Source organism: Melitaea cinxia, chromosome 5 (assembly GCF_905220565.1).
Source record: "Melitaea cinxia chromosome 5, ilMelCinx1.1, whole genome shotgun sequence".
NCBI lineage: Eukaryota > Metazoa > Arthropoda > Insecta > Lepidoptera > Nymphalidae > Melitaea > Melitaea cinxia.
The window spans coordinates 15,758,495-15,785,833 of NC_059398.1; the positions used below are offsets into that span (position 1 = coordinate 15,758,495).

The 27,339-nt window shown below is 33.1% G+C and overlaps 1 protein-coding gene across 1 annotated transcript; it reads left to right on the forward strand.

The window, feature by feature from the left end:
* The first annotated feature begins 141 nt into the window (after positions 1-141).
* On the forward strand, positions 142-25,540 carry LOC123654080 (23 kDa integral membrane protein-like). Its single transcript, XM_045590040.1, has 5 exons — positions 142-316; positions 717-905; positions 1,119-1,298; positions 3,468-3,686; positions 25,321-25,540. The coding sequence occupies exons 1-5, from the start codon at positions 257-259 to the stop codon at positions 25,480-25,482; spliced, it is 810 nt and encodes a 269-aa protein (XP_045445996.1). The 5' UTR covers positions 142-256; the 3' UTR covers positions 25,483-25,540.
* The last annotated feature ends 1,799 nt before the right edge of the window (positions 25,541-27,339 follow it).

Consider the following 27,339-nt stretch of genomic DNA (forward strand, 5'->3'; position numbering starts at 1 on the left):
AAAGTGAAACATTTTCTCGGAAACATTTTACTATGACTCCATTACTTTAAATATTATTTCAGTAAATTAGCGAAGATACACCATTAGATAATTACTGTCGATTTAATTCCGTACGTCGGTGTGTCGTTGCACCGCCAGTCGTGAGTTACGCTAGCTGAGCGACATACAAACATTCCCTGAGGTGGAACAACCGCGGCCGCTTTGTTTTGGCTTTCGACCGAGATCTCGGACATGTGAACACTGAACACGAAACACAATGGCTCTGTCATCGAATTGCTGGAAATATCTTGTACTGACCTTCAATGTTTTGTTCGCTGTAAGTCTTTTTTATATATTTTTTAATAAAAAGTCTTCTTACGATTCCTGTTACGCTGATTCAGCGTCATTGTGTTGTCATAACAACTCGAGGGGAAACTTGAAATATTTTTTCGCTCTTGTGCATTTTTTATCAATAAATACAGTAAGAAAGAGGCACGCAGCGTAAAATAAATTGTGAAATAAATTTTTAACAAGTCTTAATAAAAGTTTTGTCTTGATTTTTAAAGATAATACGACTAAATAGTATTGTACGTTTTTCCAACGATTTCCCTTTAATAATGGCGCTAGTTGTACTGACAATAAGTGCAAAACATACCATGCAAGTGTTATAGAAAATGATTTCAAGTTTTCATTTTAGGTACTATGTCGTGTAAAAAACTTTTATCGTCTGTCGACAGATGTCAGCAGTGGTACTTTTTGGTGTTAGTGGGTTCCTCCTGTACCGGCTTTTCGTTTACCGCCACTTCATTGGAGTCAGTGTTCAATACCCAGTAATATTACTGTTGATGATAGCCATCATCACGTGTTCTATAGCCTGGATAGGTTGGAGAACAGCTAAATCTATGCATCAAATTCACGTTATACTGGTAACTTTTTACATTGTTTATTACTCATATTATTTAAAAAAATTAAAGTACATTAAAATAAACTTATTATTTTAAAAGCATACAATCAATCTAACATTTACTTGTTTTTTATAGTCAATGGTAAAATTGTGACGCCAACGTCATCTATTAATAAATTACCTAAACTGTAAGTTACAACTTATTTCATAAAAAAATAAAATGTTATTCTTACAGGCCGGTATTCTGATAACTGTTGTGGTGATAATTGAATTCTCTTGCTTCGTGTGGGCAATGGTGGTATGGGATAACATCGAAATAGACATAAAGACGACCATGACCTCATATTTCATGTTAACTGGTGAAAACAAAGAAACAAATTCAGACTCCGTGAGATGGGACAGATTGCATGTTAAGGTACAATTATTTATTGCATTGTTTTATTTAACATTGAAACGCTTTATTACCTACTAAAACTTTAGGAATCTATTATTTAACATAACATAACATAACAATACACTTTATTGTACACCAAAACAGAAATAATACATATTATGAACTTATACAGATTATTTATTATTGTTCTGCAGTTAAAATATACATGCCATAAATTTCCTACAGCAATTGCTTTATCTTTCACTTCGTATTTATTAAGAATTAAAATTTCGTTTTATAATATTCCTATCAGCGTATATTGATTACCTTATATGGTAAATAAAGATCACGCTTGATCACGTGTCATTTTTTATATGTAAAAGAATATTAGTGAAGAACATTGTAGGCTTGTTAAATGAGTGTGTATCGTTTTCATAACATTTGCGGATGTAAATATGTAGTGGAACAGTGTAATAAACAAACAGAGACAGTAAATAGGTACATTGAATACATTACTAATTTCTAAAAAAATTGTACGTTTTATTTTCATGTTTCTACTTAATAGAAGAAAAAAAACAAGTAAAATAATTATAATTATCGTGCATTACTTACGTTTCTAAATCTCAATATTTTGTCTTAGGTTTATGTTTATAATAGTAACTAGAAAATAAATTACTATTTCAGCGAAGTCTTGACGAAAATAAGAAAACTTTTAATGAATAAACCAATTAAAACTATCTCACTAAAACTTTAGCGTACTGTAATTAGAAAGTTAGGAAATTGTAAGTACGACTTTCATAATAAAATAACAGTTTATGGTAAAGCTTTAGATTAGGTAAAACCGAATTTCGGGACCGTGGGGGGTTGAGGGAGGAGAGGGTGGGGAACGCTACCCCTGGTACCACTGTCACACCTCAGAACCCCATGGTTATGGAGATATCCATGGTTAAAGTTTTGAGGTTAGAAGAAGAATTTCGAAAGTTAGAGGAACGCTTGGCTCCGGCGCTGCGGGAAGTGCAGCTCTTCCGCACTTGCGTGCGAAAGCACGCTCACTCATGCTCCGTTCAGCCGCTCCTCGACGCATTCGTTCGCGCGCTTTCGCACGGCGGGCGAGGGCTGCCCTCCCTCCGCGCCTCCGCGGCACAAAAAAAAAAAACACTCTAGGGGTAGGACAGACCAAGACCACGTGGACAGTGGGGTGCTCCGATTCGGTTTTGGGTATTTTTCGAATTTCTAAACCTATATTCTAGCACGCAATGTTACTAATTTTATTAGAATATTATGTCTGACGCGTTATTTTGTTTAAAAGTGTCGATTTGTCACACAATGCAAACAGTACGAGCTCAAAGGTATTATAATAGCTTTAAATTCTTCTTCTAACCTCAAAACTTTAACCATAGATATCTCCATAACCATGGGGTTTTGAGGTGTGACAGTGTTACCTTGTATAGATTCCCCTACACCCTCCACCCTCCACACCCAAAAACCCCATAATTCGGTTTTTCTAATTCGGTTTTACCTAATCTAGATCTTAGCCCAGTTTATATATGAAGATATGGTTGTAAGTTTCGACAATGGTTTCGTTTTTAAAAGTGTAATAATTAATTATGTTAGGGCAGAGAAGGAAATATCCATCACAAATCTGGAGAAGCCTGATTGGGGAAGTACCTCGACCTTACAGAAGATTATAGCTAAATAACTAATTTTGTTCCTGTGGTGAGTAAGGTGACCAGAGCTCCATAACGAGTAGGGTCGTTAACGCGCTTGCGATGCTTCTGGCGTTACAGGCGTCTATAGGCTACAGTAATCGTTTACCATCAGGTGAGCCGTATGCTTGTTTGCCGACCTTGTTTTATATAAATAAAAGTATCATATCTCTATCTTCTGTAAAGAAATTATATAAAGCGATATATATTTTTAATATGCGTTAGTGTTTTAGATAGAGAAATAAATAATTTTATAAAGATTATAGAAGAGATATTATTAGAATACTGTAAAGAGTTTTTAGTAAGTATTATATAGAAAACAATAAAACAATACTGAGTAAGGTAGACAGACCCCCTGAAGACGTCTGGAGACTGGTAATACGTTTCTAATGCTACTTCTGTTGCAAGCTACAGAAACCGCTTACCATCAGATACGCTTACGCTACGCTTTTGCCACTCTAATAGTATAAAAAAAAAAACTAAGCATTAAATGTTTTATCTTCAGTTCGAGTGTTGTGGAGTGAGCGGACCAAACGACTACAGTTCGACTGGTCACGTACCGTTCTCCTGCTGCGGCCAGGGACCGTTGGATTCTATACAAAAACCGTACACGTCAGATTGTTCGAAACTATACCAAAGAGGTTGTGGTAACCTATTGCACGACTACGCTAAGAGTCAGCTACTTATGGTCGCTTTGACGGCGCTCATAGCTTCAATGTTGCAGGTTAGTGCTAATTTTATTTACATGTAACTTACATGAAACTATATCCACACAGAGAAGAAGTATTACATACATAAGTAGAAGCAAAAGCAAAGTAGGTGTTTTTGTTATATTCGAAGTCTTTAAACAAAATTTCTACAATGTATTCTATCGGTAAACTGAGGTAGGGCACAGCAGGAAAATTCCTGCTCAAAATATAGAGCAGGCCGACTGCGGCAGTACCTCAACCTTTCAGAAGATCACAGGTAAATAATACTGCTTTTAAGCAGTGTTGTGTTCCTGTGGTGAGTAAGGTGACCAGAGCACCTGGGGGGAATTGGGGGTAGGGTCGGCAACGCGCTTGCAATGCTTCTGGTGGTGCAGACCTCTATAAGCTACGGTAATCGCTTACGATGGTAAGGTGAGACGATGCTTGATTGCTGACCTAGTTGCATAAAGAAAAATCGTTCAAACTAAAGGAGTCATATCAATGTACTATACATCAATCAAGAACATTATTATATTGAAGAATATTGAACAGAGTACTTCAACCTCATATACGTTTTGTTAATTTAATTCGCATGTCTGACTTATGCTTGTTTAAGAGTGCGTCATATATCTTTTGCAGTAACACTAAATTAATGCAAATTGTACCTTAAGTATAAGTAAGGGGGTAAGATTGTTCTAATTCATATACTAAAGCTTTAAATGAATGTAAATACGCATCACTTGTACAAGATTGTTGGAAACAAAACTTTGTAGATAAACATACTTCTATTGTTGTTTTGAATTGGGCATTTGACACTTATTATTAACAAACCGCGCCTCACGGCTTAACCCGTGTAATTTCCGACGAGTAATTATTTTTGCTCGCAAACGAAAAAAAAAAACCGAATTCAATTACATCGACAAGTAATACGACGTAGGTGGACGAAAAAATAGTCAAGTAAATACGCAGTATTAGAGATAACTCAATAAATACTCATCAATTCTGTCGATTTAAAAAAAATATTGAAACGGTCCACCCAGTAAAAAGTACATAAAAATACAATCGAATTGAGAACCTCGTCCTTTTTTGGAAGTCGGTTAAAAAGGAGCCTACATGTGTTATTTTTGATCTACGTACAGATTATCAGTTCAGTCAGTTCAGTAGTTTGTGCTTGAAAGAGTAATAAACGCCTATTCATCTAACTCTATATTTTTTTTTATTAATTATGTAATATATCCACAGGCTTATTATGCCCGTGCTTTTGTTATTCCATATATTATTATTATTATTATTTAACATGCATCGGTACTTCACCGCAACTTAGAATCTAGAAACCTTAATAACTAGTCTTAAAATTTCAAATTTCTAAAAGTCGACGCGAGTCCACTGACCAAGACTATTCTACATATTGCTTTTTTTATATTCTTATATACTGATTATTTTTATTATATTTACACTTATTTGCTAACTACAATATATGTACACTTATTTTCTAACTACAATATATGTACACTTATCTAACTCTATATTTGCACACTTTTAGACAAAAGTGTTACTTAGGTACTTACCTTCAGTAGCTATGTATCACCCTTGATAAAATACTAAATAAAATACGCATTTACCATTGTATTTGTGTCTAAATATCTGTTTATGTAATACGACATGTAAATTGTAATTCCCATTTGAACCTAAATAAATGATATCACGCAACGTCTCTGAGGATTAAATTGTTGCTTTCGTCATAATTAACAGCCTACTGATAGAATTAGCGTAGCTTCATTAGTGTCCCCCCCCCTCCTTCCTTTTCTACGCCCATCACTGACAGAATTATCGTCATTCGCACAAGTATATACATATATATAATTGACGGCTTGTAAAATACTCTGTGACCAAATATAAGAGACATTTTTAAGATGAAGAAACTAAGGCTAACATTTTTTATGTGTCTTTTTTGTTTTCGAAAATTAATAGTACCTAATAATAAAAATGAATGACCAAATATACCTTTTAATGAGGTAGGGGACAGCTGAAAATATCCTGCTCAAAATTTGGAACAGCCTGACTGGGGAAGTACTTCGACCTTACGATCACGGCTAAATAACACTGCTTTCAAGCAGTATTGTGTTCCTGCGATGAGTAAGACCAGAGCTTCTGGGGAGAATTGGGGGTTAGGGTCGGCAACGCGCTTGCGATGCTTATAGTGTTTCAGGCGTTTATAGGCTACGGTAATCGCTTACCAATAGCTGAGCCGTGCGCTTCTTTGCCGACCTAGTTGTGTGAAAAAATTTCTCATCACCAGTAAAGTTATATTACTTTATTGATTAGATTAGACGGTCCCCGCTATTTTGAATATAAGATTTGTAATAAATTTATATTTGTCATAAGAAGTCTTTTATTTTTAACCGACTTCAAAAAAAGGAGTAGGTTACTCAATTCGACCGTATATATATATAATATATATGAACCGATTTTGATAATTCTTCTTTTGTTAGAAAGGAGATAGATATCCATAGTTTGGTACCATGATAAGGAAACCAGGATCTGATGATGGGATCCCAGAGAAATCGAGGGAAACTCTCGAAAATCCGCATAACTTTTTACTGGGTGTACCGATTTTGATGATTTTTAATTTAAACGAAAGCCGATGTTTATCATGTGGTCACATTTAAATTTCATCGAGGTCTGATCACAACTTTTGGAGTAATCTTTGATGATGCGTATTTACTTGACTATTTTTTCGTCTACCTACGTTGTATTGCTTGTCGATATAATTGAAGTCGGTTTTTCTTCGTTTGCCTGCAATCACAATTATTTTGACGACACGTTGGCGCAACGGCGACAGCACTGGTTTGTGTTTGTTGCGCTGGCGATTGCCGATTCGATCCCTGCACATGACAAAAAAAATTATTAGCCATACAGATGTTTGCCGTGGTCTGGGCGTGTGTGTTTGTATTTTGTGTGTTTTCGGCCCCCGACACAGGAGACACTCCTGGTACCTGTACGCTTCTTTGCCGATCTAGTTATATAAAAAAAGAGGAGATAATCCTAGTGGTTGCCGTTGACATAATTTTAACTGACCCATATAAAATCCAAAGTGCAGACTGACATATCAAAGCAATAGAAATTTGAAATTTTGTGAGGACATTGATTTTATATTGTAAGCGTCAGTAATTTAAGAAATAATAGTTAAGAGACATAAAAACTGTTTTTGGACTAGTTATTGGTTCTGACATTGATTAGCTGAAGTAAGTATTATATATGTAATAAATGGGTTGTGAATTAACCTAAATAAATCTTTATTTCTTCAAACGTTAGTACATAACATTAACACATATTACATCAGTTATATTTAGTCACAAGAAGAATAGTATGTCTCTGGTCCCCACACTAGGATTCCCTGTGTCGTGGGCTCCAGTCCCTCCCATTAGCTTAATACGATTCCGTTAGTTTACCTTATATAAAATAATGTCATTTATATAATTCTTAAGTACCTACTCTAATCAATAAATATGTTAACACTTAGCTTATCTCTTGCGTTAGGTTTAGGTTACGTGTCATTTATGTGGAACAACTGCATTCCGACCTCACAGAGCAAGTATATATACTTATTTGAGTGTTTACTATACTGTTAATTCAAAACGTTTTAGTGTAACCAAATATATATTTAAAGCAAATATTTTCAAGCTTATCTTGCATTTTGACTTCCCTATGGCTCTACCTTTTCTCTACCGTGATATACATTATAACATACAAAGAAGATCGTCTAGGACCTAAGTCTTTAAACAAAATATTATAAGTATGTTTATAAGTCAGCTGTTGCCTAAAACACTGGCATTATATTGTCTAACATAGGAACAGTCGACCGTCTTTGTATGTTGAACGTATGTACTAATTTTATTTATTCGCACCAGCTTGTAATATCCTATTGGTGGGCATAGGCATCTTTCCCTATGTAGGAGAAGGATCAGAGCTTAACCCACCACGCTGCGCCAATGCAGGTTGGCGGATATATTCCTTACTATGAGTAACGATCGCTATCAGGTGTACATGATAACAACCGGTACCGACAGCTTAACGTGCTCTCCGAGGTACAGTGGGGAGACCCACAAGGACTGCACAAACACCCAGATGACGACAAACATCTGTATGGCCAATACAAATGTTTGTCATGTGCGGGGATCGAATCCGCAACCGCCAGCGCAACAGCCACAAACCAGTATGACCGTTGCGTCACGGCGTCGTTTTATTTATTAATACAGGTTATTTTTATAAATCAAACATAAAATAAGAATATAATAAATAATGTAAATAAGTTTCTATTACGTAACGAGGAGACACTTCCGTATAAAGAAAGTATTTATCATAGAACGTAGGAGTTTTATTAGCGCTTGTAACTGACGTAGGTGTAAAGACTTGTATATTGCTACATCATCTTACAACATTCAAACCTAGGTGGCTCGATGGATTGTTAAATCTTAGCCAGGTTATATTGGGATGGTACTGTTGAGTTTTAATTTATTTTTAATTAGCTGTGCCCGCGACTTCGTCCGCGTGGAACTTAAAAAAAGTTATTGTTTAGTTGGCAGAGTTATAAATGAAATAAATTTCTAAAATAAAATTAGCCTATGTTACTCCTTACTACATCAGCTATCTATCGGTCAGTGAAAATCCCGTCAAAATCATTCCAGCTGTTTCAGAGATTAGCCGGAACAAACAGACAGAGAGACAGACAAAATTTTTACAAAAAATAATTTTGGTATATATACCGTGTACATTCATATGCATATAGTAAAGAGCAGTTATTTTAATATTACAAACAGACACTCCAATTTTATTTATTTGTAATATATAGATAAATACTCGTATTTAAAAAAAACGTTATTTACTACAAATCAAATAAAATTTTAAAAGTTTGCAATACATATATATACTTATTGACTTTTTATATAGATTATCTGCAGTTCATTACGAGTAGATTACTTAATATATTTTATCCATATATTTTTCTGTTAACGTGCCTGGGTCTCACTTCGAATGTATTTTCGTGTTTTACCTCATAACCTTTAAATAGATGTACCGACTTTGGTGATTCTCTCTTATTCGACAGCTGGTGCTTGTCATGTAGTCATTTCATTTAATCGAGATCCGTCGGGTAATTTTTGAGGTCTCCCTAATAATTCGCATTTATTTGACTATTTTATCGACTACCTACGTCGTATTACTTGTATATGTACTCGTAATTTAAGTCGGGTTTTTCATTTGCGAGCAAACTCGATTATAGAATTTGTCACGTCGTCGCTCGAGAAAGGAAATAGAGTGTCTTTGATGAGCAATATCTCAGACATTCAACGATTTATGGGAAATGTTTTTAATCCCTTGTAATATATATTTTATTAATTTTAAGAAAATAGTATTACGTACAAGTAAGCACAAAGTATCATATTTATTTATGTTCTAGTGAATAACATAACTTATAGCTTAACGATAAAACTGTATAATATGAAGAAAAACTCAAAAATTCAATTACAGCGCCACGTACCTACATCAAAAGTAAGAGAACTAAATCAGAGAGTCACTTACATATGCACTTTTTAATCAGTGCAACTATTTAGGTAGAGTCACGTACACGCGTACAATATAACTATGTTTCTAAGTGTACACACACATGAAATTACATTTTCAATAACTCAGTATCACTTACGTTTGGTATATTAGTCTAAAATAATTAAAATAAACCTTGATCCCGGTTGCTGTGATCTGTAAGCTTGATATATATATATAGGTGTACAGTCCGCCTGGTTGTAAGCGACTACTGACTACCGTAGCCTATGGACGCATGCAAAATCAGGAGCAGATGCATTACAAGCCAGTCGCCAACCTTACCCCAGCAGTCACTAGAGCACATTCTCAGGAGCTTTGGCTATTTAATTTCGCTGTAGGGCTAGGCTTTAGATTCAGAACCGACATTTTGAAGATAGACAGGTTAGGCTTATTTTTTTTTGTAACGAAATTATGCTGATAAACTGTCAAATTTTGAGCTTAGATAATTCGACGTTTCTTAATCTAAAGCCTTACCCAATGTAGGAACAGTACATAAGAGCAGTAGCAGTACGATTTCGTTAATTGTTTTGTTACGTAGAAGTTGTTCTTCTAAGGGCGGGCTGTTCAAGATTTTAAACAAATTATTACTTCCTGTGTTACTTAAATAAATATTATCATATTTCAGATCGAAATATTTGTATCTTTTGACACAGTCTATATCTATACTAATAAATGGAGTTCCGGTTTTTACTGCAAAAACTATTGAACCGATCGGAATAATACTTCGGTCAAAGATGTAGCGTGTTTCGGAGAAGGTTTTTGTATATAATATGTTGGTGATTACTTATCCTGTAAAAAAATATGGACGGACAGAGGTCGCTACTGTTTTATAAATCACATTGAATTTAATTTAATTTCAAAGTGCTTCTATTCATACATCAACTACATGTATTCGCAATACAAATTAAAATGATAAAATACTTATACTATTCTCACAAATAATAACACCTCAATCTATACTTAGTCTCTAGCATTGAATTTTTGTTAAAATGAATTTTCGTATTGTTAATATTGTGAAATTTAAAAGTCTATCTATTAACCAAGGGCAGATTTCTCACGAGTTAAAATCATTTCGTTTTCGATTATTTGTGGTTCCGATTGATTAATCAATGAAGTGGAAACATAGGGATGTTGCGTTTCATTTCCGAATAATAAATATCGATAAATTTCTGGTATTGTCGGTTCCGATACTATTCGATGTAATCTTTTGAGTAAAAAATTTAAATATCTACGCCCGCATTAATTGTATAATTAAACACGGATATAATTAAAATACTTTACAAATTTAACCTTATATAATGCGAACCATCATTGTAATTGGTTTTTTTTTGTAGTTATTTAAGATAACAAAAATAAATTCAAGAAAAAATAGATAGAGAATCCTGAATTATAACTTATTTTACCATTACTACATACTTCAATTTATTGTTTTGTTATCGTCTTATAACCAAACGATCAAATAGATGTTCAAAACTAAGGGATTCGAAAACAACATTATTTTTTATTAAGGCTTTAAAAATCCAAGTGTTACCGATTTACGAGAACAAGCTAGCGGAAGCTATTTAAACAACAACTTTTGTAAATGAGTTTTGGAAAATATCGTACAAATTGGTAAATTGTATAAAAATAAATTTATAATACGTTAAAACAAAAACAAACGTATTTTGCAATAAATTTAACTATTTAAATACTAAATAAAAAAAAGGCAAAAGTTCTTTAAGGTAAATCCAACGATAAACTATTTGTAAATTAAACTAACACCTAAATATTTTAATTGTTCTTCATCATAAAGTTAAGTTCACAATTAAAATTAATAACAACGTTTTTGATGACTTATCTTTATGACGTGATGATGATTTGGTTTATTAGTCATAAGAGCTGGTTGTTACACTGGTGTTTGCGGGCTTAATTTCCAAATATGACAAATATTTTTGTACGCTCTAAGTCTAACGTTTGTCTTGGTATTTTTGTTGTATCTCCGGATATCCCAGTATCTTAGCCCATCATTAGATAGTATAAAACAAAGTCGCTTCCCGCTGTCTGTATGCTAAGGTCTTTAAAAATTACGCGATGAATTTTGATACGTTTTTTTTTAGTAAATAGAGTGATTCCAGAGTAAGGTTTATATGTATATAAGGTATATAGGAGTATAATACATTCATAACATAGTAGAGGACACTGATAGTTTTAGAGGTTTCTAATGTGATGTCGTAAATAAACACCTTTTTTGCGCTTACATTGCAAATATCTTTTTTATATTTAGTATCAGTATTGCACCCATGCGAAGCCGGGACGGGTCGCTAGTTTAGTTTAAGGGAAAGTTTTTTAAGCGTATGGTACTCATAGTTAATACGAAGTGCTTTTAAAGCCGACTTTAATAAGAATTATTAATTTTTTGAATATATAGTCCCATTATGGACTGTTGCAGATCGTATGTAATAGGATTATTACCACTTATAAACCCAAAAGCACGTCACGTGACGTCCAGGCATAGTTTACAACAGGTTATAAATTCTCCGTAGTTACTTGTGAATTTTATAGCAAACATCCAAACCGGAAAATGATTTAAGTTGTTTACTCATCACGGTTCGTGAAATATCATGTCATTAATGACCTCACCGCGCCGTAGTGGGTATTGGCCTCCATTATCCAGCGGTGTTCAAGGCGATGCATTGTTTCACGCTCATTATTATCTATCTTGCGTTTTAAGATTATGTCAAAACTGTTTCATATCGTTTTGCCTACGTAAGTATATTCGTTGCCCATTGCTATCCTCTTGAGGTTAAAGTTTGATCTATGAAACATGGTTACGTTTTTTTTTCAACAATAGTAAAATTGCCATTCTAATTTTAAAAGTTCCAAAATGAATTCGTAATTAATTCATTGGGCTATGAAATAAAACTAAGTACTCGACTTTCATACTGTAATACTACTGTCGCCAAAATTTCATATAAGGTATCTTTCAATGGTCGATGTTCTTCGATGATTAATGAGCCAGTTAGGACCATTTATTTTATAAATTTGGATGTACGTGGATTATTATAAAAATATTATTATAAAAATTAAATATTTAAGTGCCTATATTATGTTTAAGGCTCGTGTATATCCAACAGCTTTTCAAAGATTGCATATTTACTGGCGGAAAAAACGCATTTAAGGTTCTCCTTACTTCTTACTAATAGGTGGACCGTACTCTTGTTTGCCACCCCAATGGTATAAAAAAATCGAAATGCGTATAGGTATACGCAAAAACATGCTAGAATAGCACCTAACACACATACACGCAATTGTATTTATAAAAGCTTCACGCACACATGTCACCGACTTGACGCAGCACATGATGACTACAAAATCTGAAACGGTATTCATTTCATCGGAGACTAATAATGATAAGCTTGCATGATGACATTTGCGTACTCTCGCGATAAATGAGATGTAAACATGAGTCAATATTTTTGGAATAATTATAATCATAAACAAACATTCACAGGAAATGAGGGATATCTTTGTCTATTAAAATGTGATTGTATGTTTTCTTTCTCTGACTAAGGAGTTAAATAACGATAAGTTATGACTTAAAAGAAATAAAAATGCATAAATCGTTATTAGAAAGAAAGAAGCACCCTAATATTTAAGGTAGACGTGGTATTAATTATTTAATTTCTACGTATAACGGTATGGTATTTTATTACGTAAATTCATTTTCAATTGGTTGTTTTATTATAAAAGTCAATTGTAAAGACTGTCGGGCATGTCGTAAGGAAGCTACTCACATTATAAGGTTCATAGCAGACGATTACAAATAACGTCAATCATATTTTTATGGCAAACCTATTGATATATATTCAGAAACGTATTTTATTGACGACGCGTTGGCGCAACAGTCACAGCACTGGTTTGTGGCTGTTGCGTTGGCGGTTGAGGGTTCGATCCCCGCACATGACAAACATTTGTAGTGGCCATACAGATGTTTGCCGTGGCCTGGGTGTTTTTAGTCCATGTGGGTCTCCCCACCCTGCCTCGGAGAGCATGTTAGCCGTCGGTCCCGGTTGTTATCATGTACACCTGATTAGCGATCGTTACTCATAGTAGAGAATATATCCACCAACCCGTATTGGAGCAGCGTGGTGGATTAAGCTGATCCTTCAGCAGCAGTGGAATATTATAGGCTGAAACGTGAAGCGTATTTTATTTGATAAAACAGAATTCTCATCCGGTAAGCAGATGAGTCAAGGTCGACAAGGATTACTTGTCTTCATAAACTATCGAAAATTTTGTAACTGAATCTAAACTCACCAAAAGATTATGAATGTATGGCTTGCGGGCAATCTCTGTTAGGGCTCTCTTCTCTATTTTCTCAGTTTTTTTTTAATCTGTACTAATGGGGACTTCGTCAACTTGACGAAGTCGATGTCACCCCATCATCCATCAGATGAAAATTTATGTATTGTAATTATAATTTTTACCTATATATTACAATTTTTTTGTTACAAATAGGTACTCTACTTGAGCAAAGAAATTTTTCATTATTTTATAACTATAGACTGAGATAGTAGATGCTGCTATAAACTTTAAATTATCTTTTTATCTTACATATGCCAATACTTTGATCAAATTAGGTCATTGTATTTAATACAATATCGACTTTCAGAGATTTTCGGTTATTTTGAAACATATGAGACTAATCCGTTCATACAAATACAGACACATATTTGAAGTTACACAAGCTCTATATATTCCGTCGACTCGATATATTAAGCCGACAATATTTGATTAGTTCAATGAGTCTAATTTTTAAACGGCTAAGTGGTAAAGATACAACCTTGCTCTAAATTGGATCAATGCGCGCGCGCAGTGACGTCACCGCTCTTCTATATCTTATATTAGACATGACACAATAACAAACAATCCTGTATGTGGTTTGTTGACCTTATGTTATAAAAGAAACATTTATAAGATTATATTTTTACTTCTTTTTTAATTTTTAAGCACCATACGAGTAAATATTTCGGTCGACGGCTCGAGATTGTAATGTAGGAATTAATTTGGATCTAATTATTTACTTTAGAATGTGTTGTATGACATGCTTATCTTCTTAATGTAAACATAACTACGCGTTCTCATTTACCCAGAAATTATTGGATAAATAGTTGCGTGTTCTATTATTAGATTAAAACCAATTATGAGTCATTAATACAAGATTGTGAGTAACAGCGGAAACTAACGATTTAGCTCCACGACTTTGGAACTAAATCGAACTGACACTCTTATAACAGTAACTTTTCAAGTAGGTCTTATTTTAAATAGTGTTCCAGACTGTCAAGGCTTCGGTGGCTTGTCACAAGTTATAGCTCTAGGCTTTACTTCAATGAGTTAGATCACCAAAAAAAAGGCGTTTAACTCTGAGAGAATTTTTAATACCCAAGATATGACATATTATTGACGTGGGTATAATGGATGTTAACAAACAAACAAATTCTTTAACGCTTACAATTGTTATAGCTTAGGTTTTTATTTTTTTAAGTATTACTAGGTCGGCTAACAAGCGTACGGCTCACCTGATGGTAAGCGATTACCGTAGCCTATAGAAGTGTGCATCACCAGAAGCATCGCAAGTACGCTGCCGACTCTATCCCCTATTCTCCCCAGGATCTCTGGTCACCTTACTCACCAACAGGAACAGAACACTGCTTGAAGACAGTATTATTCAGTGTAGTCGGGCTGCTCCATATTTTGAGCAGGTGATTTCCTGCTGTGCCCTACCTCAGTATATATTTATATAGCTATTTACAATTGTATACTGTGTACGTATGTATATAACTATGTACATAAGATTCGTAGTTTTCAATGTGTGTATTACTAACTAGTGACTCCCATTATTTATTTCTATTGAATGCTCATTATGTTGTCGATTTTACTAGAATACCGATGACTGGAGTTGTAACTTGTAATTACCCATTAGGTACTGTAATTTATTCAAGGTTATATTTGTATATTACTTGACGATAAATGCGGTTTTTAATGAGAAAGATGTGTTGGTTTAGTGGCGCTGTATTTCATGCAATGCAGACATGGCCAAATTTATAATGATTGATGGTTTTTAAAAAAAGTTTTTGCAGAGTTTCTTGCCGATTATTATTGGTGGTAGCTTTACATAGGTATTTTTGAAGTCTACTGAAATCAAGAAATATTTTATAGTTATTTTCAGATAAGTTAACGAACCAACATTTTATATTTATAACTTAAATAATTATTTAAAGTGCTTATTATATAAAACGTTTAAAATAAAATAATTACCTGTAACGTCAACTTTATAAATATTCTTCATATTTTTACTTAAAATGGCAATCATTAATTATATTATTATATTGAAGCTAATAACTAATTTTATGAAGGTATATCTTTACAAAAGTTGAGATGTAATTAAAAATTTTGCTAAAGTAAAATTTCTTAAAACCCATTCTCATCGTATATGTACGGAAGATATATGAAAAAAATTGTAGCAATATGTATTTACTATGTTCAACTGTATGCCACATAGTTTTTATTTATTTATCGTATGTATTACTTAAGTCTCATCAAAGAGTCTTTACATCTGTTCACCTATGTCAGACGTATAGATTACAGTGATAAAAGTGTAAATATTATGTCTATATAAATAAAAATGAATGTTGCTAAGCGCATAACTCGAGAATGGCTCGACAAATTCAGCTTATTTTTTTATGTTCCTTAAGGCCCACGGAAGGTTTTAATACTTAAAAAAAAAAAAAAAACCAATTGAAAAATTATTTTTGTGTTGGGTAGTTCATTTCCTGAAAAAGTATATAGTCTATATAATATTTTAGTGTGATTTTTCTCAAATTTACGCGAGTGAAATCGCGTGGCTTAGCTAGTATTTTAATAAAATAGCTCACTATGTACTTTAAAAAAAATCAAAATCCAAAACCGTGTACCTGAATATATTGAAGTCTATCATAACAATGAAACACTAGTTCATAATACGAAGATTGGCTGAAACAGAGGATGTTATCAAACTACTCGCATTAGATGGTACACCTGCTACTGCGTGGGAGCAGATATAAAATACACTAAAACGATGTCATCTCGTCTCTTTCATTTACAAACAGTTAGAAAAGGACATGGCTACTAGTTTGAACGATAGTTAATACCCGTAGTGATTATAGTAGCGAGGCACTGATGAGTGAGGATGTCGATTTAAAGAGATTATCTCCGTAGGGGATTGGGAGGACAAACGATCGCGTGTTTGATATACAAGGGTTATATTATACTTCTATTATACGTTTACCGATTCAAGAAGGTAGTTAATGCGTTTTATGTGCTAATTAAAACGTTTTTGGAGTCCATAATATTTGGTGTTTCTAGTACAATTTAAAAAATACTTTGATAGATGATTATTTAATGAGAAAAGTAGGTTAGAAATTATATTTACTGTCAAGTGTTGTATATCATTAATTTTAGAATCAGTCTTAGAGTCTTAGTCTTTAGAATCTGTCTTACTATTTCGTATCTGATTTTCTATTTATGACATCGAAAATTTAACTCTTATATACCATTATTGTCACCATTTTAAATAAAATATTTAAAATGTACTTTAATATTTTGTATTCCAAAAGATAAAATATCGTTTTAAAAGTTTTTATTTAAATAAAGTAGGTTAGAGTATTTTCTTTTATCAATTATTCGCGAAGTGACGCTGTTATTGACGAAAAATTACAATTTCTACCGCAACGGGCATTATCCTTGAACACAAAATTTCCCGCCTACATTGACTATAGTAATGAATACTCTACGAATGATTTTAATCTTATACGTTAATCTGCACTCCTGTGACAGCTAATGGATAGATAGAGCGACAGACAGACTGAAAGTAAATACTATGGTTCCGTAGGCTTGACCCTTCATGTAGAGAACCCAATGAACAATAATAATTAATTCCAGAATATATATATAAAAAAAAACAAACAACGTAGAGATAAGAAGCACGCAACGTGAATTATACTAGGTAATCATTCCATTGTAACCAATGGCATTCTTGACTAGGGCAAAGGTCGGGCTATTTCAAGGTCATCAGAACTTCGAAACTTACTAAGTAATTATGCTTAACATGTTTTACTACATTTTTATACATTAAATATGTCTATATCGCTGTGTTTTATCTTTTTTTTTTTCTGAATGACGGTCGGACTATTCTACTTTTTTTATAAGTCTTGTTTTTTTAGTCTTCGCTTTATGCTATTGTACCTAGGTATTGTGTTTCGTGCCCATTTCTTATAGATTTTTTTGTTAACATCATGCTTCTTTAAGGATTAGCGACTGTTGTTAACGCACTAAAATTTAATAACACCTGATAGGTATTAGTTTATGTTTACGTCTAGTGTTTGATGTAATCGGTAATCTTGTTCCTTACACTTTGGCCAACATATTAAATGGTTTTGGTGACTTTATATAACTCTCTATCTATATCTGACATTAAGCATTCTATATGAACTATTATGTTATATGTTTTAGTATATAAAAATCGGGTCACAAAGCTTAATAAGTACTTTGAAACAATAATATTGTTCTTTCAACAGTTCAACGTTTTTTTCATCCAAACAACTTAGGTTTCAATTGATATTGATTCAAATGTTGTTATTTATTACGTTCGAACTGTTTGTAGAAAAACTCAACAATGTAACGAGCTGTGTACTCTTCTGTTTGTTCAAAGAAATCATTGTTTCAATATAAGTGTTAAATTATTTCTCGGCGAGGTTAAAATTACTTCTTAAGACTCACACGAGCTCAACACTTATGTCACAGGTTGAATAAGTAAGTTAAGGCTGGCAATTTTTCATTTCAATTTTCGTTTTTGTATTTTTCGTTTTCTTAAATTATTTTAAAAAACACTATCCAAAAAAAATTATACCACTAAGTTGGCAAACAAGCATACGGTCTGATAGACGATTTCGTAAAAAAAAGTTGGATTTTAACATAATTTTGATTCCTAAATAGCAGGATAAGCACTGAAAATAATACATGCAAATTTTGTTACTAAAAGATATGCAATATGCAACGAGAAGGAAAAGTTAGCTTTGGTAGTCGTGGAACTTCCCACCGAACACATTATTTATGCTGTTTATAATGATATTTTCCTACTGATAGTATAGTTTAAAATAATAGTCTGATTAATAATTTTGGGTTAAAATTCTGTCGAGTCGTAAAAACAAAAGAAATAATTTGATACTGTTAACCCTAGCAAATCTCTTAAGTGTGTAAGAAAAAAGCCAAATGCCTCTCCACCAATTAAAACAATCTTGAGCATGTTAATAATATTAAAATAGTAGATGATAAATTTTATGTAAGTTAGTTAACTAACGCTCAGAAAATTTGGCATGTAAACCTTAAATACTTATTTTAATACAATGCTACTGTCTCGGTTTCACCCCATTTTACTTACGGTTATAAGATATCATTTTAGCCTAATACAGTCCATACAGGATATAGGTCTCCACAAGTTGGCGCCAAAAATGTCGTGAACTCATGTTTTTTGTCCATAGTCACCACGCTGGGCAGGCCGGTTGGTGACCGCAGGGTTGGCTTTGTCGCATCGAAGACGCTGCTGCCCGTCTTCAGCCTGTGTATTTCATACATGCCTTCTTTGACTCACATATAATAAATCAAACCCTTTTTAATTAAAGTACATAAAAAAATAAGTAGTTAAATTATATTAAGCAATCTACTAGTAATAAACTTCAGATAACGTAAATAAGTACCTATATATGTATAGCAAACTTTTAAAATTAGATTTGACTATAAACGTAATATATTAATTTTAATATAAATGTAAGATAATCTTAATTATACTGTTGTATACTGTACAATTTTGTAAAAATCCCACAGCTGGGTAAATACCTCTACTACGTAATAAGTGAATCATATTCTTTGTCACTGACTACCTAATTCCACTCGTGTCTACCTAGTTCCATCGCAATCCTCACATTATATCTTGAGTGCTTATACTGATCTATTTTTAACCGATTTCCAAAAAAGGAGGAGGTGTTCAATTCGACTGTATTTTTTTTTAATGTATGTTACATCAGAACTTTCGCCCTTGTGGACCGATTTCGACAAATTTTCTTTTAATCGAAAGGTGGTGTGTGTCAATAGGTCCCATTTAAATTTATTTGAGATCTAACAACTACTTTTCGAGTTATATCTAATAATGCGTTTTTACTTGACGCTTTTTTCGTCGACTTACGTTATATTATACCGCATAACTTTCTACTGGATATACCGATTTTGATAATTATTTTTTTGTTAGAAAGGAGATATCCCTAGTTTAGTACCATGATAAGGAAACCAGGTCTGATGATAGGATCCCAGAGAAATCGAGGGAAACTCTTGAAAATCCGCAATAACTTTTTACTGGGTATACCAATTTTGATAATTCTTTTTTTGTTGGAAAGAAGATATCCCTAGTTTAGTAACATGATAAGAAAACCAGGATCTGATGATAGGATCCCAGAGAAATCGAGGGAAACTCTTGAAAATCCGCAATAACTTTTTACTGGGTGTACCGATTTTAATAATTTTTAATTTAATCGAAAGCTGATGTTTGTCATGTGGTCACATATAAATTTTATTGAGATCTGATAGCTACTTTTTGAGTAATCTTTGATAACGCGTAGTTACTTGACTATTTTTTCGTCGATCTACGTTGTATTACTCGTCGATGTAATTGAAGTTGGTTTTTTTTTCGTTTGCGAGCAAACACAATTATTGAAGTAAAACTTCTTTACGCACGCTTGACTTGGGGAGTAAGCTGGTGAATGCATGAAGATAGCGTTACAAAAAGTGTGATCGGGTGAGACGAACCGAAGTTGAGAGGGAGATATAAGTTAGTGAAGATAGAGAGACAGTTACGTTTCGTATATTACTGTAGGAGCTAAAGGAGCTTTACTTCAGTCGTGTGGTATAAAGCAAACTCCTTTTTTTTAACTCAAAACGATTCATTGGTTTATTAGTTACACACGACCCGTACCACCCACGCAAACCCGACTAGGTTACTGATAGCAGGTTGACTATGAAAATAAACACAATTTTTTAATATACATAGTAGTAGTACTTAGTTATTATTGTATTTGTAAAAGTATAGTATACATATAATGTATTTCTTCAATATGAACTAATTGCGTTGCCCTGAAAATAAAGTTTTTATTTCGTTAAATTTTAATTAAATGGTAAGAAAAATCACTTAAATCTATAGACACTCTCACCTGAAAATAAGGAAACGAAAATTTATGTTTATTATTACCAACTCTTACTTTAATAATTATACTTACCACCACACTATACTATACTTACAAACCACCATATTTTTTATAGTTTTACTAGCAGACCTCGCGAAAGTTGTTTTGCCATATATTTTATTAAACTTCTCAACCCCCCCCCCCCCTTATTAGGGGTATGAAAGATAGATGTTGTTCGATTCTCAGACCTACCCGATATGCACACAAAATTACATGAGAATCTCCTCCGAAACGGCTGGACCGTTTCGGAGGAGATTAACTGCAAACACGAGAATTATTTTTCCTTGTCGTCTGGCAATAACACTTCAAAACACTTAATTCAAATATTTAAAAGAGGGGATACTCTTTATATACACATAAGTATACATATTTAGAAAACGTGTAACAATACAAGTATTATTTATTCACTTTATGTTTACCCACATAAATTATAATTATTTGTATTACGACGATTAGAGGCACGTTGCTTGGACACTCGTATTTGACAAACTTTATAATTTCAAAACGTATTTTCTATCGAGTTCTTGAATACTTAAACACGCGTGACGTCAACATTTCGTGTCACTAATGATAACGTAATTTTATAAAAAACCTTCACAGGGGGTTGTGACATACCTACAACACATTTTGTTCATGAAAAAGTCTTACCGCAAAATGAAACTAAGAAAGCCTAAACAAATTTTATTACGGGGATTACGGTCTATCTACGCCACTGCCACAGATTAATAAACAATGTTTATTAATCTGAGGCCACTGCATAACATGCACATATATTTTTATTTATTTATTTATCTAAACAATACACACACGGTCGTATGTTTCTAAAATAAGCAACTTAATGCTTGTGTTATAGGTAACAGCCGACTGATTTAGCTACATATTTTTTTTCGATAAACATACTTATAAATAATACATATATAAATATATAAATAAATATATATATTACACCCAGACTCGAGGTGGGAATCGAACCCACAACCGGCGGAGCAGAAAGCACTAAAAACTGCGTCAAAACGGGCTAGTCAATATATAAAATTATAAGTGTTATTGTGCAATAAAACTGACGATGAGTACTAAATAAGGATACCAAATATGTCTCCTCGTATGATCAAATCATGCCATGTATACTTGCATATTTGTCTGTGTAAATAAAATTGAAACGCTCAATGTATGACTAATATATAAGCGTAAAACTCGATAAGGCCTAGACTGATTTATCTTTTTAAGTTTACTAATATGCACTTTGTAGAATGGTCTTATTTAAATAAAAATAAGGAAAATCGTGCAGAAAATTGGAAAATTTTGGAATATTTACGATTATTTTAACGACACGCGTTTGACAGTTTATTAATAAACTAGCGAGCCGCCCCGGCTTCGCACGGGTGCAATGAGCAATGCTGATACTAAATATACTACAGAATGTCTTTATTTATAGTGTGAAGCTAGCTTATAGCATGGTTATTAACATAATAATAATAACATTAAAATATGCGTCGTTAGATTACACGCTGTTACAGAATGCGTTGTAGAAATAAAGTTTCACTGCTCGTTCCCTGTAGGTGATAGCGTGATAATACCTACGTAGCCTATATGTTGACCCGACTTCTTAATAATATTCGTGCCAAATTTGAAGTAAATCCATGCAGTACTTTTTGAGTTTATCCCGGACATACATACAGACAAACAGACAAAAATTTTAAAAACTATATTTTTGGCTTCGGTATCGATTGTAGATCACACCCCAAGTATTCTTTTATAAAAATATTCAATGTACAGTTTTGACTTTCCTACCATTTTATTATTTATTAATAAATAGCTGTACCCGCGCCCTTCATTTGCTGGTATCTGCCCATGTGGGTTTTCTAGTTTTCTTTAAAGCAATTATTACTATAATCGTAACTTTCATCATATATAGTCATATAAAAGAATAACTGCATTGTGAATAACAAACAATTTATGATAATCCTTTAAAGATATACCAACATAACATTCTTGTAGCATAATCATTATTCATTACATAGTATAAAATAAAGTCGCTGTCTTGTATCCTTATAGATCTTTAAATCTACGCAACGGATTTTGATGCGGTTTTCTTTAGTAAATAGAATCATTTAAGAGAAAGGTTTATATGTATAATACATGCATAATATAGTAGAGGAACACTGATAGTTTCAGCACCCCTGCGAAGCCGGAGGATTCGAGCACCAACTAGATCCGTCACTTATCCAGGATGAAACAGTCGGTTTACGTTTACCTCTGTGATCGGCGTAGTCTCGCGTTTTTTGTTAGATTGTCATTACACCTTGAATCCTAGATCACCTATCGAATATGACGACAGCTCTTTCGCTCTGGCATCGCTGCCTGCCGCCGTCATAGATAAATTTTTTGTTCGATAATTTTTCGTATAACTTACAAGGAAGGGGTTACGGTTTACTGTATTTTTATTTTTATTTTACTCGATGACACTATAGCTATATACACTGTTAATTATTTAGAGCACATTGTGATATTAAAAAGTAAAATTATTGTTATTCTAACTTATCTTTAATTATATGTTATTATGTATGCGCTTTAGTTTTTTTTTTGTTTATACATCAATATAATTCCATTGAATAATAATTTATTCAATGGAATATGACGAGCACTGTTCGAGAAAAAATATACACGCAAGTGCAATCCACCATGACATACAGCGATACAGCCATGAACGTTTCCAACGGAAACGGAACGTTGGAATTATTTTATTCTTAAACGTATAATTAATAATGAATAAGTCAAATATTTACTATTTTAATAATTTCGGTGCGACAAAGCCAATACTGCGGTCACCAACCCGCCTGCCCAGCGTGGTGACTATGGGCAAAACACATGAGTTCACGTTATTTTTGGCGTAAAGTTGTGGAGGCCTATGTCCAGCAGTGGACTGTATAGGCTGTAATGATGAAGTCAAATATAAATAAGGAATAAATAAATTTAATAGGTAATTTTTTGTGTGATCTTGACTACACCAAATTCTAAATACTTATTCTAATTTAATATTATTTCGCTTAGTCTTTGTATCCGTTGAAATTTACTTAATAAATAAATAAATGCGTAAACTATTCGTATTCGTAAATAGAAAAAAAAATTAACTTTAAAGTTATGGGTAGTTATTAGTAAAGAATAAAAATTTATCGTAAAGTTGATTCGAATATATTATAATAAAAAATTAAAAGATTGGGTACTTACAAAAAACGCAAGTAATAAGTGTCCTTCGTCGGATCTTGTCTAACAATAAGTGACATAGCTTTTAAAACATTAAAAAAAATTTTTTTTCGGATGGTCTCTTACTGTTGGGCTTTACAGCGTCACCGGGTGGGGTGGCCGGGTACTAAGACCCAGCTGTGAAAGGAAAGGCCTTTTAGGAGGGCTAGGAGCGTCCGTTTGTCCTAAGGGTGGACGTTAGGACTAAGTCGATTTGAGAAAGGTCAGGTTGGGGTCGGTTTAGAAAATGTGAACGCAAAGCATCTTATACCAACGCCACCTATCTCTTTCATACATTTTTATTAGTACCCACACAATGCACTTTTCTACGTAAATTTATATATAGATATACGAGTATATATATACATGTATATATTTTTTTTATTAAATTAAAAAAATGTAATAATATATAAAAGAAAATAAAATCTGTACTGTAGAACAAAGCTTACAGCTTGTTTTGTACTAACTAGGTACTTAGTGCAACTTCAGTTCAATTAATTATTTCCTTCCTTAGATTTGAACTGCACGAAAAAATCAAATAACTGAATTATTTCGTTGTGAAAACCAGTGGGTCATAAAAACATGAAGTCATTTATATTACAAATTGTTTTATCATTAGCAAAATACTAACACGCAGCAAGCAAGCTTTTGCGTATTGTGACTTTTATCTCATGACGTCGTACCGTTTATGTTATGACTGCCTTAATTTATTAAGCGCTAATTGAATTTGTAATGGAATGATTCAGCTTCAGTTTTTAGGTTTAAATAACTATAAAATATATTTATAAATTATAATAAAATCTGGGATGACTCAAAGAATAATGGAGTAGAGTTCGAATCTTGTTTTTTTTTTTATTTAAATAGATTGTGGGCATAAAAAAATGTCAGGAATGTTCCTGATGTAACGAAAGCTTCTTATAAATCTTAAAAGTTCCTCAAGCCTCCCTACCCTCCTAGTCCCTACGGTAGAATTTACTAAGAATCCTTATATTCAAAAAAAATATCTGTAGGTACAGCATGTTCCTATTATTTTATTAGGATATGTGGTATTTCCCTAAGAAATGAGTAAACATCAACTTTTTGAGAAATAGTGAAAAGCTATAAAGGGACTAACGCAAATCATGTCAACAAATATATATGGTTGACATACCTACAATATATGGTTGACATACCCACTATACGCACTAACCGATTCGCTAGTACATTCTTGTTATGTACGTCTAAAGAGTGGAACTCTCTACCAGCGTCTGTAATTACGGGTAGCTATAATTTGGGGATCTTAAAGCCGTGAGTGAATAGGCTACTTCTAGGCAAGCGTGATCCATCCTAGACCACATTCTCACTTAACATCAGGTGAAATAGTGGTCAAACGCAAGCCTATCTATTCATAAAAAAATAAATAAATAAAACTTTGAAAACTTATCAAAATCGCGTTTGTTATCATTATATCTGATAGGCCGATACGTACTTGGTCCTTAATAATTTCATTTGATTCATATTATCATTCTTGTTACAGAGCACGGGAATATTCTGCACATTCTTCTTAGCGCAGGCGATTAAGGAGAAACGGAGAGCTTCAGTCAGACACTCGACAATACTACGAGAGGCACCTTTTTCGGCTCCAGATGATTCTTTGCTGGCGCCTACTGCCCCTGCTCCAACCTTGCCAAAGTATTAGAATATAGTAATAAGTAGCATTATTATCATTAATTTCCTTGTGACGTCGGGCATTGATTAAAGCGGTCATAAGTAATGCCGTCCATCCATAATATTCGATGGCTTTAGTTGATATAGCTTATAGCTATTGATGATTTATTTTCCATCATAATCAGGTTGATACAATTAATCCTTAGCTTAGTTAAGATATATAATATGAAATTGACAACTTGATTATGAAGGACTGGTGTCCAAAAAAGGTATACAATACGTGTAGTATAGAGGTAGGTCACAATGTCTCCACGGTTAAAAACTATAGGATGGTGATGAAGTTTAGAAGATTGATAAAATTTATGGTGTTCTTAGACCAAATTTTAGATTAAATACACCCTTAGAGAATTATTATGAATGACTAAAATGAAACTGTTTTCAGGTTTTGTTAGTTGGCTCATAGTGAATGTGCATTTTCGAAAATTATTATATGAAATTAATTTCAGTAGAAAAATTGTGTTAACTTATAAAATTTGTTAAAATAATAATGCTAATATGGATTTGGTTTAAAATTCCGTTCTTTTATATTATTAAGAGCTAACCTTGGGTTGAAGTACGAGTAGTAAGAGCGTCCTCGATGACTCCTTGAGAAGCTACAGCCCTCAAGAGCTTGTATGTATTGTAAAATTAAAAAAAATCTAACTGATTTTATTTCACGGAATATGGTCAAATGGAAATGACTAAGTCGAACACCTTTCGTACATAATATAGCCTTTCGTACATAGAAAAAAAAAAGTTAAGGAAATTAATTTTGCTTTCGACCTTTTTACGACACAATAAGATTTTTTTTTACAAATAAATTAGAAACTTTAAAGGTATTAACAATATCGTAAGAGATTACTTATGCCACAACCCAACAAACATTTACGACGTTGAGTAGACGTTTTGGTGACAACCCAACAAACATTTACGACGTTGAGTAGACGTTTTGGTGACAACTTAATGTTATTTAGTATAATCGTATAAACGACATTAGAACGTTTACTCGACGGCATTAGGGCCCATTTTATTCAACTTAAGGCGCTAAGAGTTTCGTGTAACAGTCATATAAATACCTATATAGTCGCATAGGAGTCATATACACGTTGGCGATTTGACTACATGTCATGTAATGATAGCTGTCGCGGCGTGTATTCGACTTCGTGTCGAGTAATGGCACACAATATGACGTTTATCTAACGTATTCGTTGTATTATTGTCATTTAAAGATGATACTTTTATATTGAACGAATGAAAAATTGTAACAGATTATAAACATAACACGCACTAATTGAATTTGGCAGTTTTTTTGACAGCTGAGTTAAAATATTGTATTTTTTACTTTGTTGAGGTGATAAAACCATTTCATCAGTTACAAACCATTGTGCAATCAAATTTACTGATTAATGTGAGGTAACTTTGTAACAAATTTTTCATGCGCTTTTAAAATTTTAATGTTTTCGTATATTTTTATTAATAATTTATTAAGTGACTGCGTTATATGACAACTATATAACTTCCCGACGTATATACTGCGTACATATTGTAAATGTGTACGCCATGACAGTTGATTTAGGGATCAATAATAAAATAATAAAACGCCTAGCTAACTTATTTCAAATAATTTATATTTTCAGAACAGAAGAATTTACGAGACATATAACTTAGTTAAGTCTGAATAATACTTTTTTTTTAGGTAAACCCCACAATTATGATCCATATTTATGTGGATGTTGATAAGTTTTTATCGAAGATGGACTTCATCGAAATGATATGCGCACATTTGAAATGGCCGTGGTCATTATCATTTTTGTAATACTTTAGGATGTATACAAGTTACACTAGTACA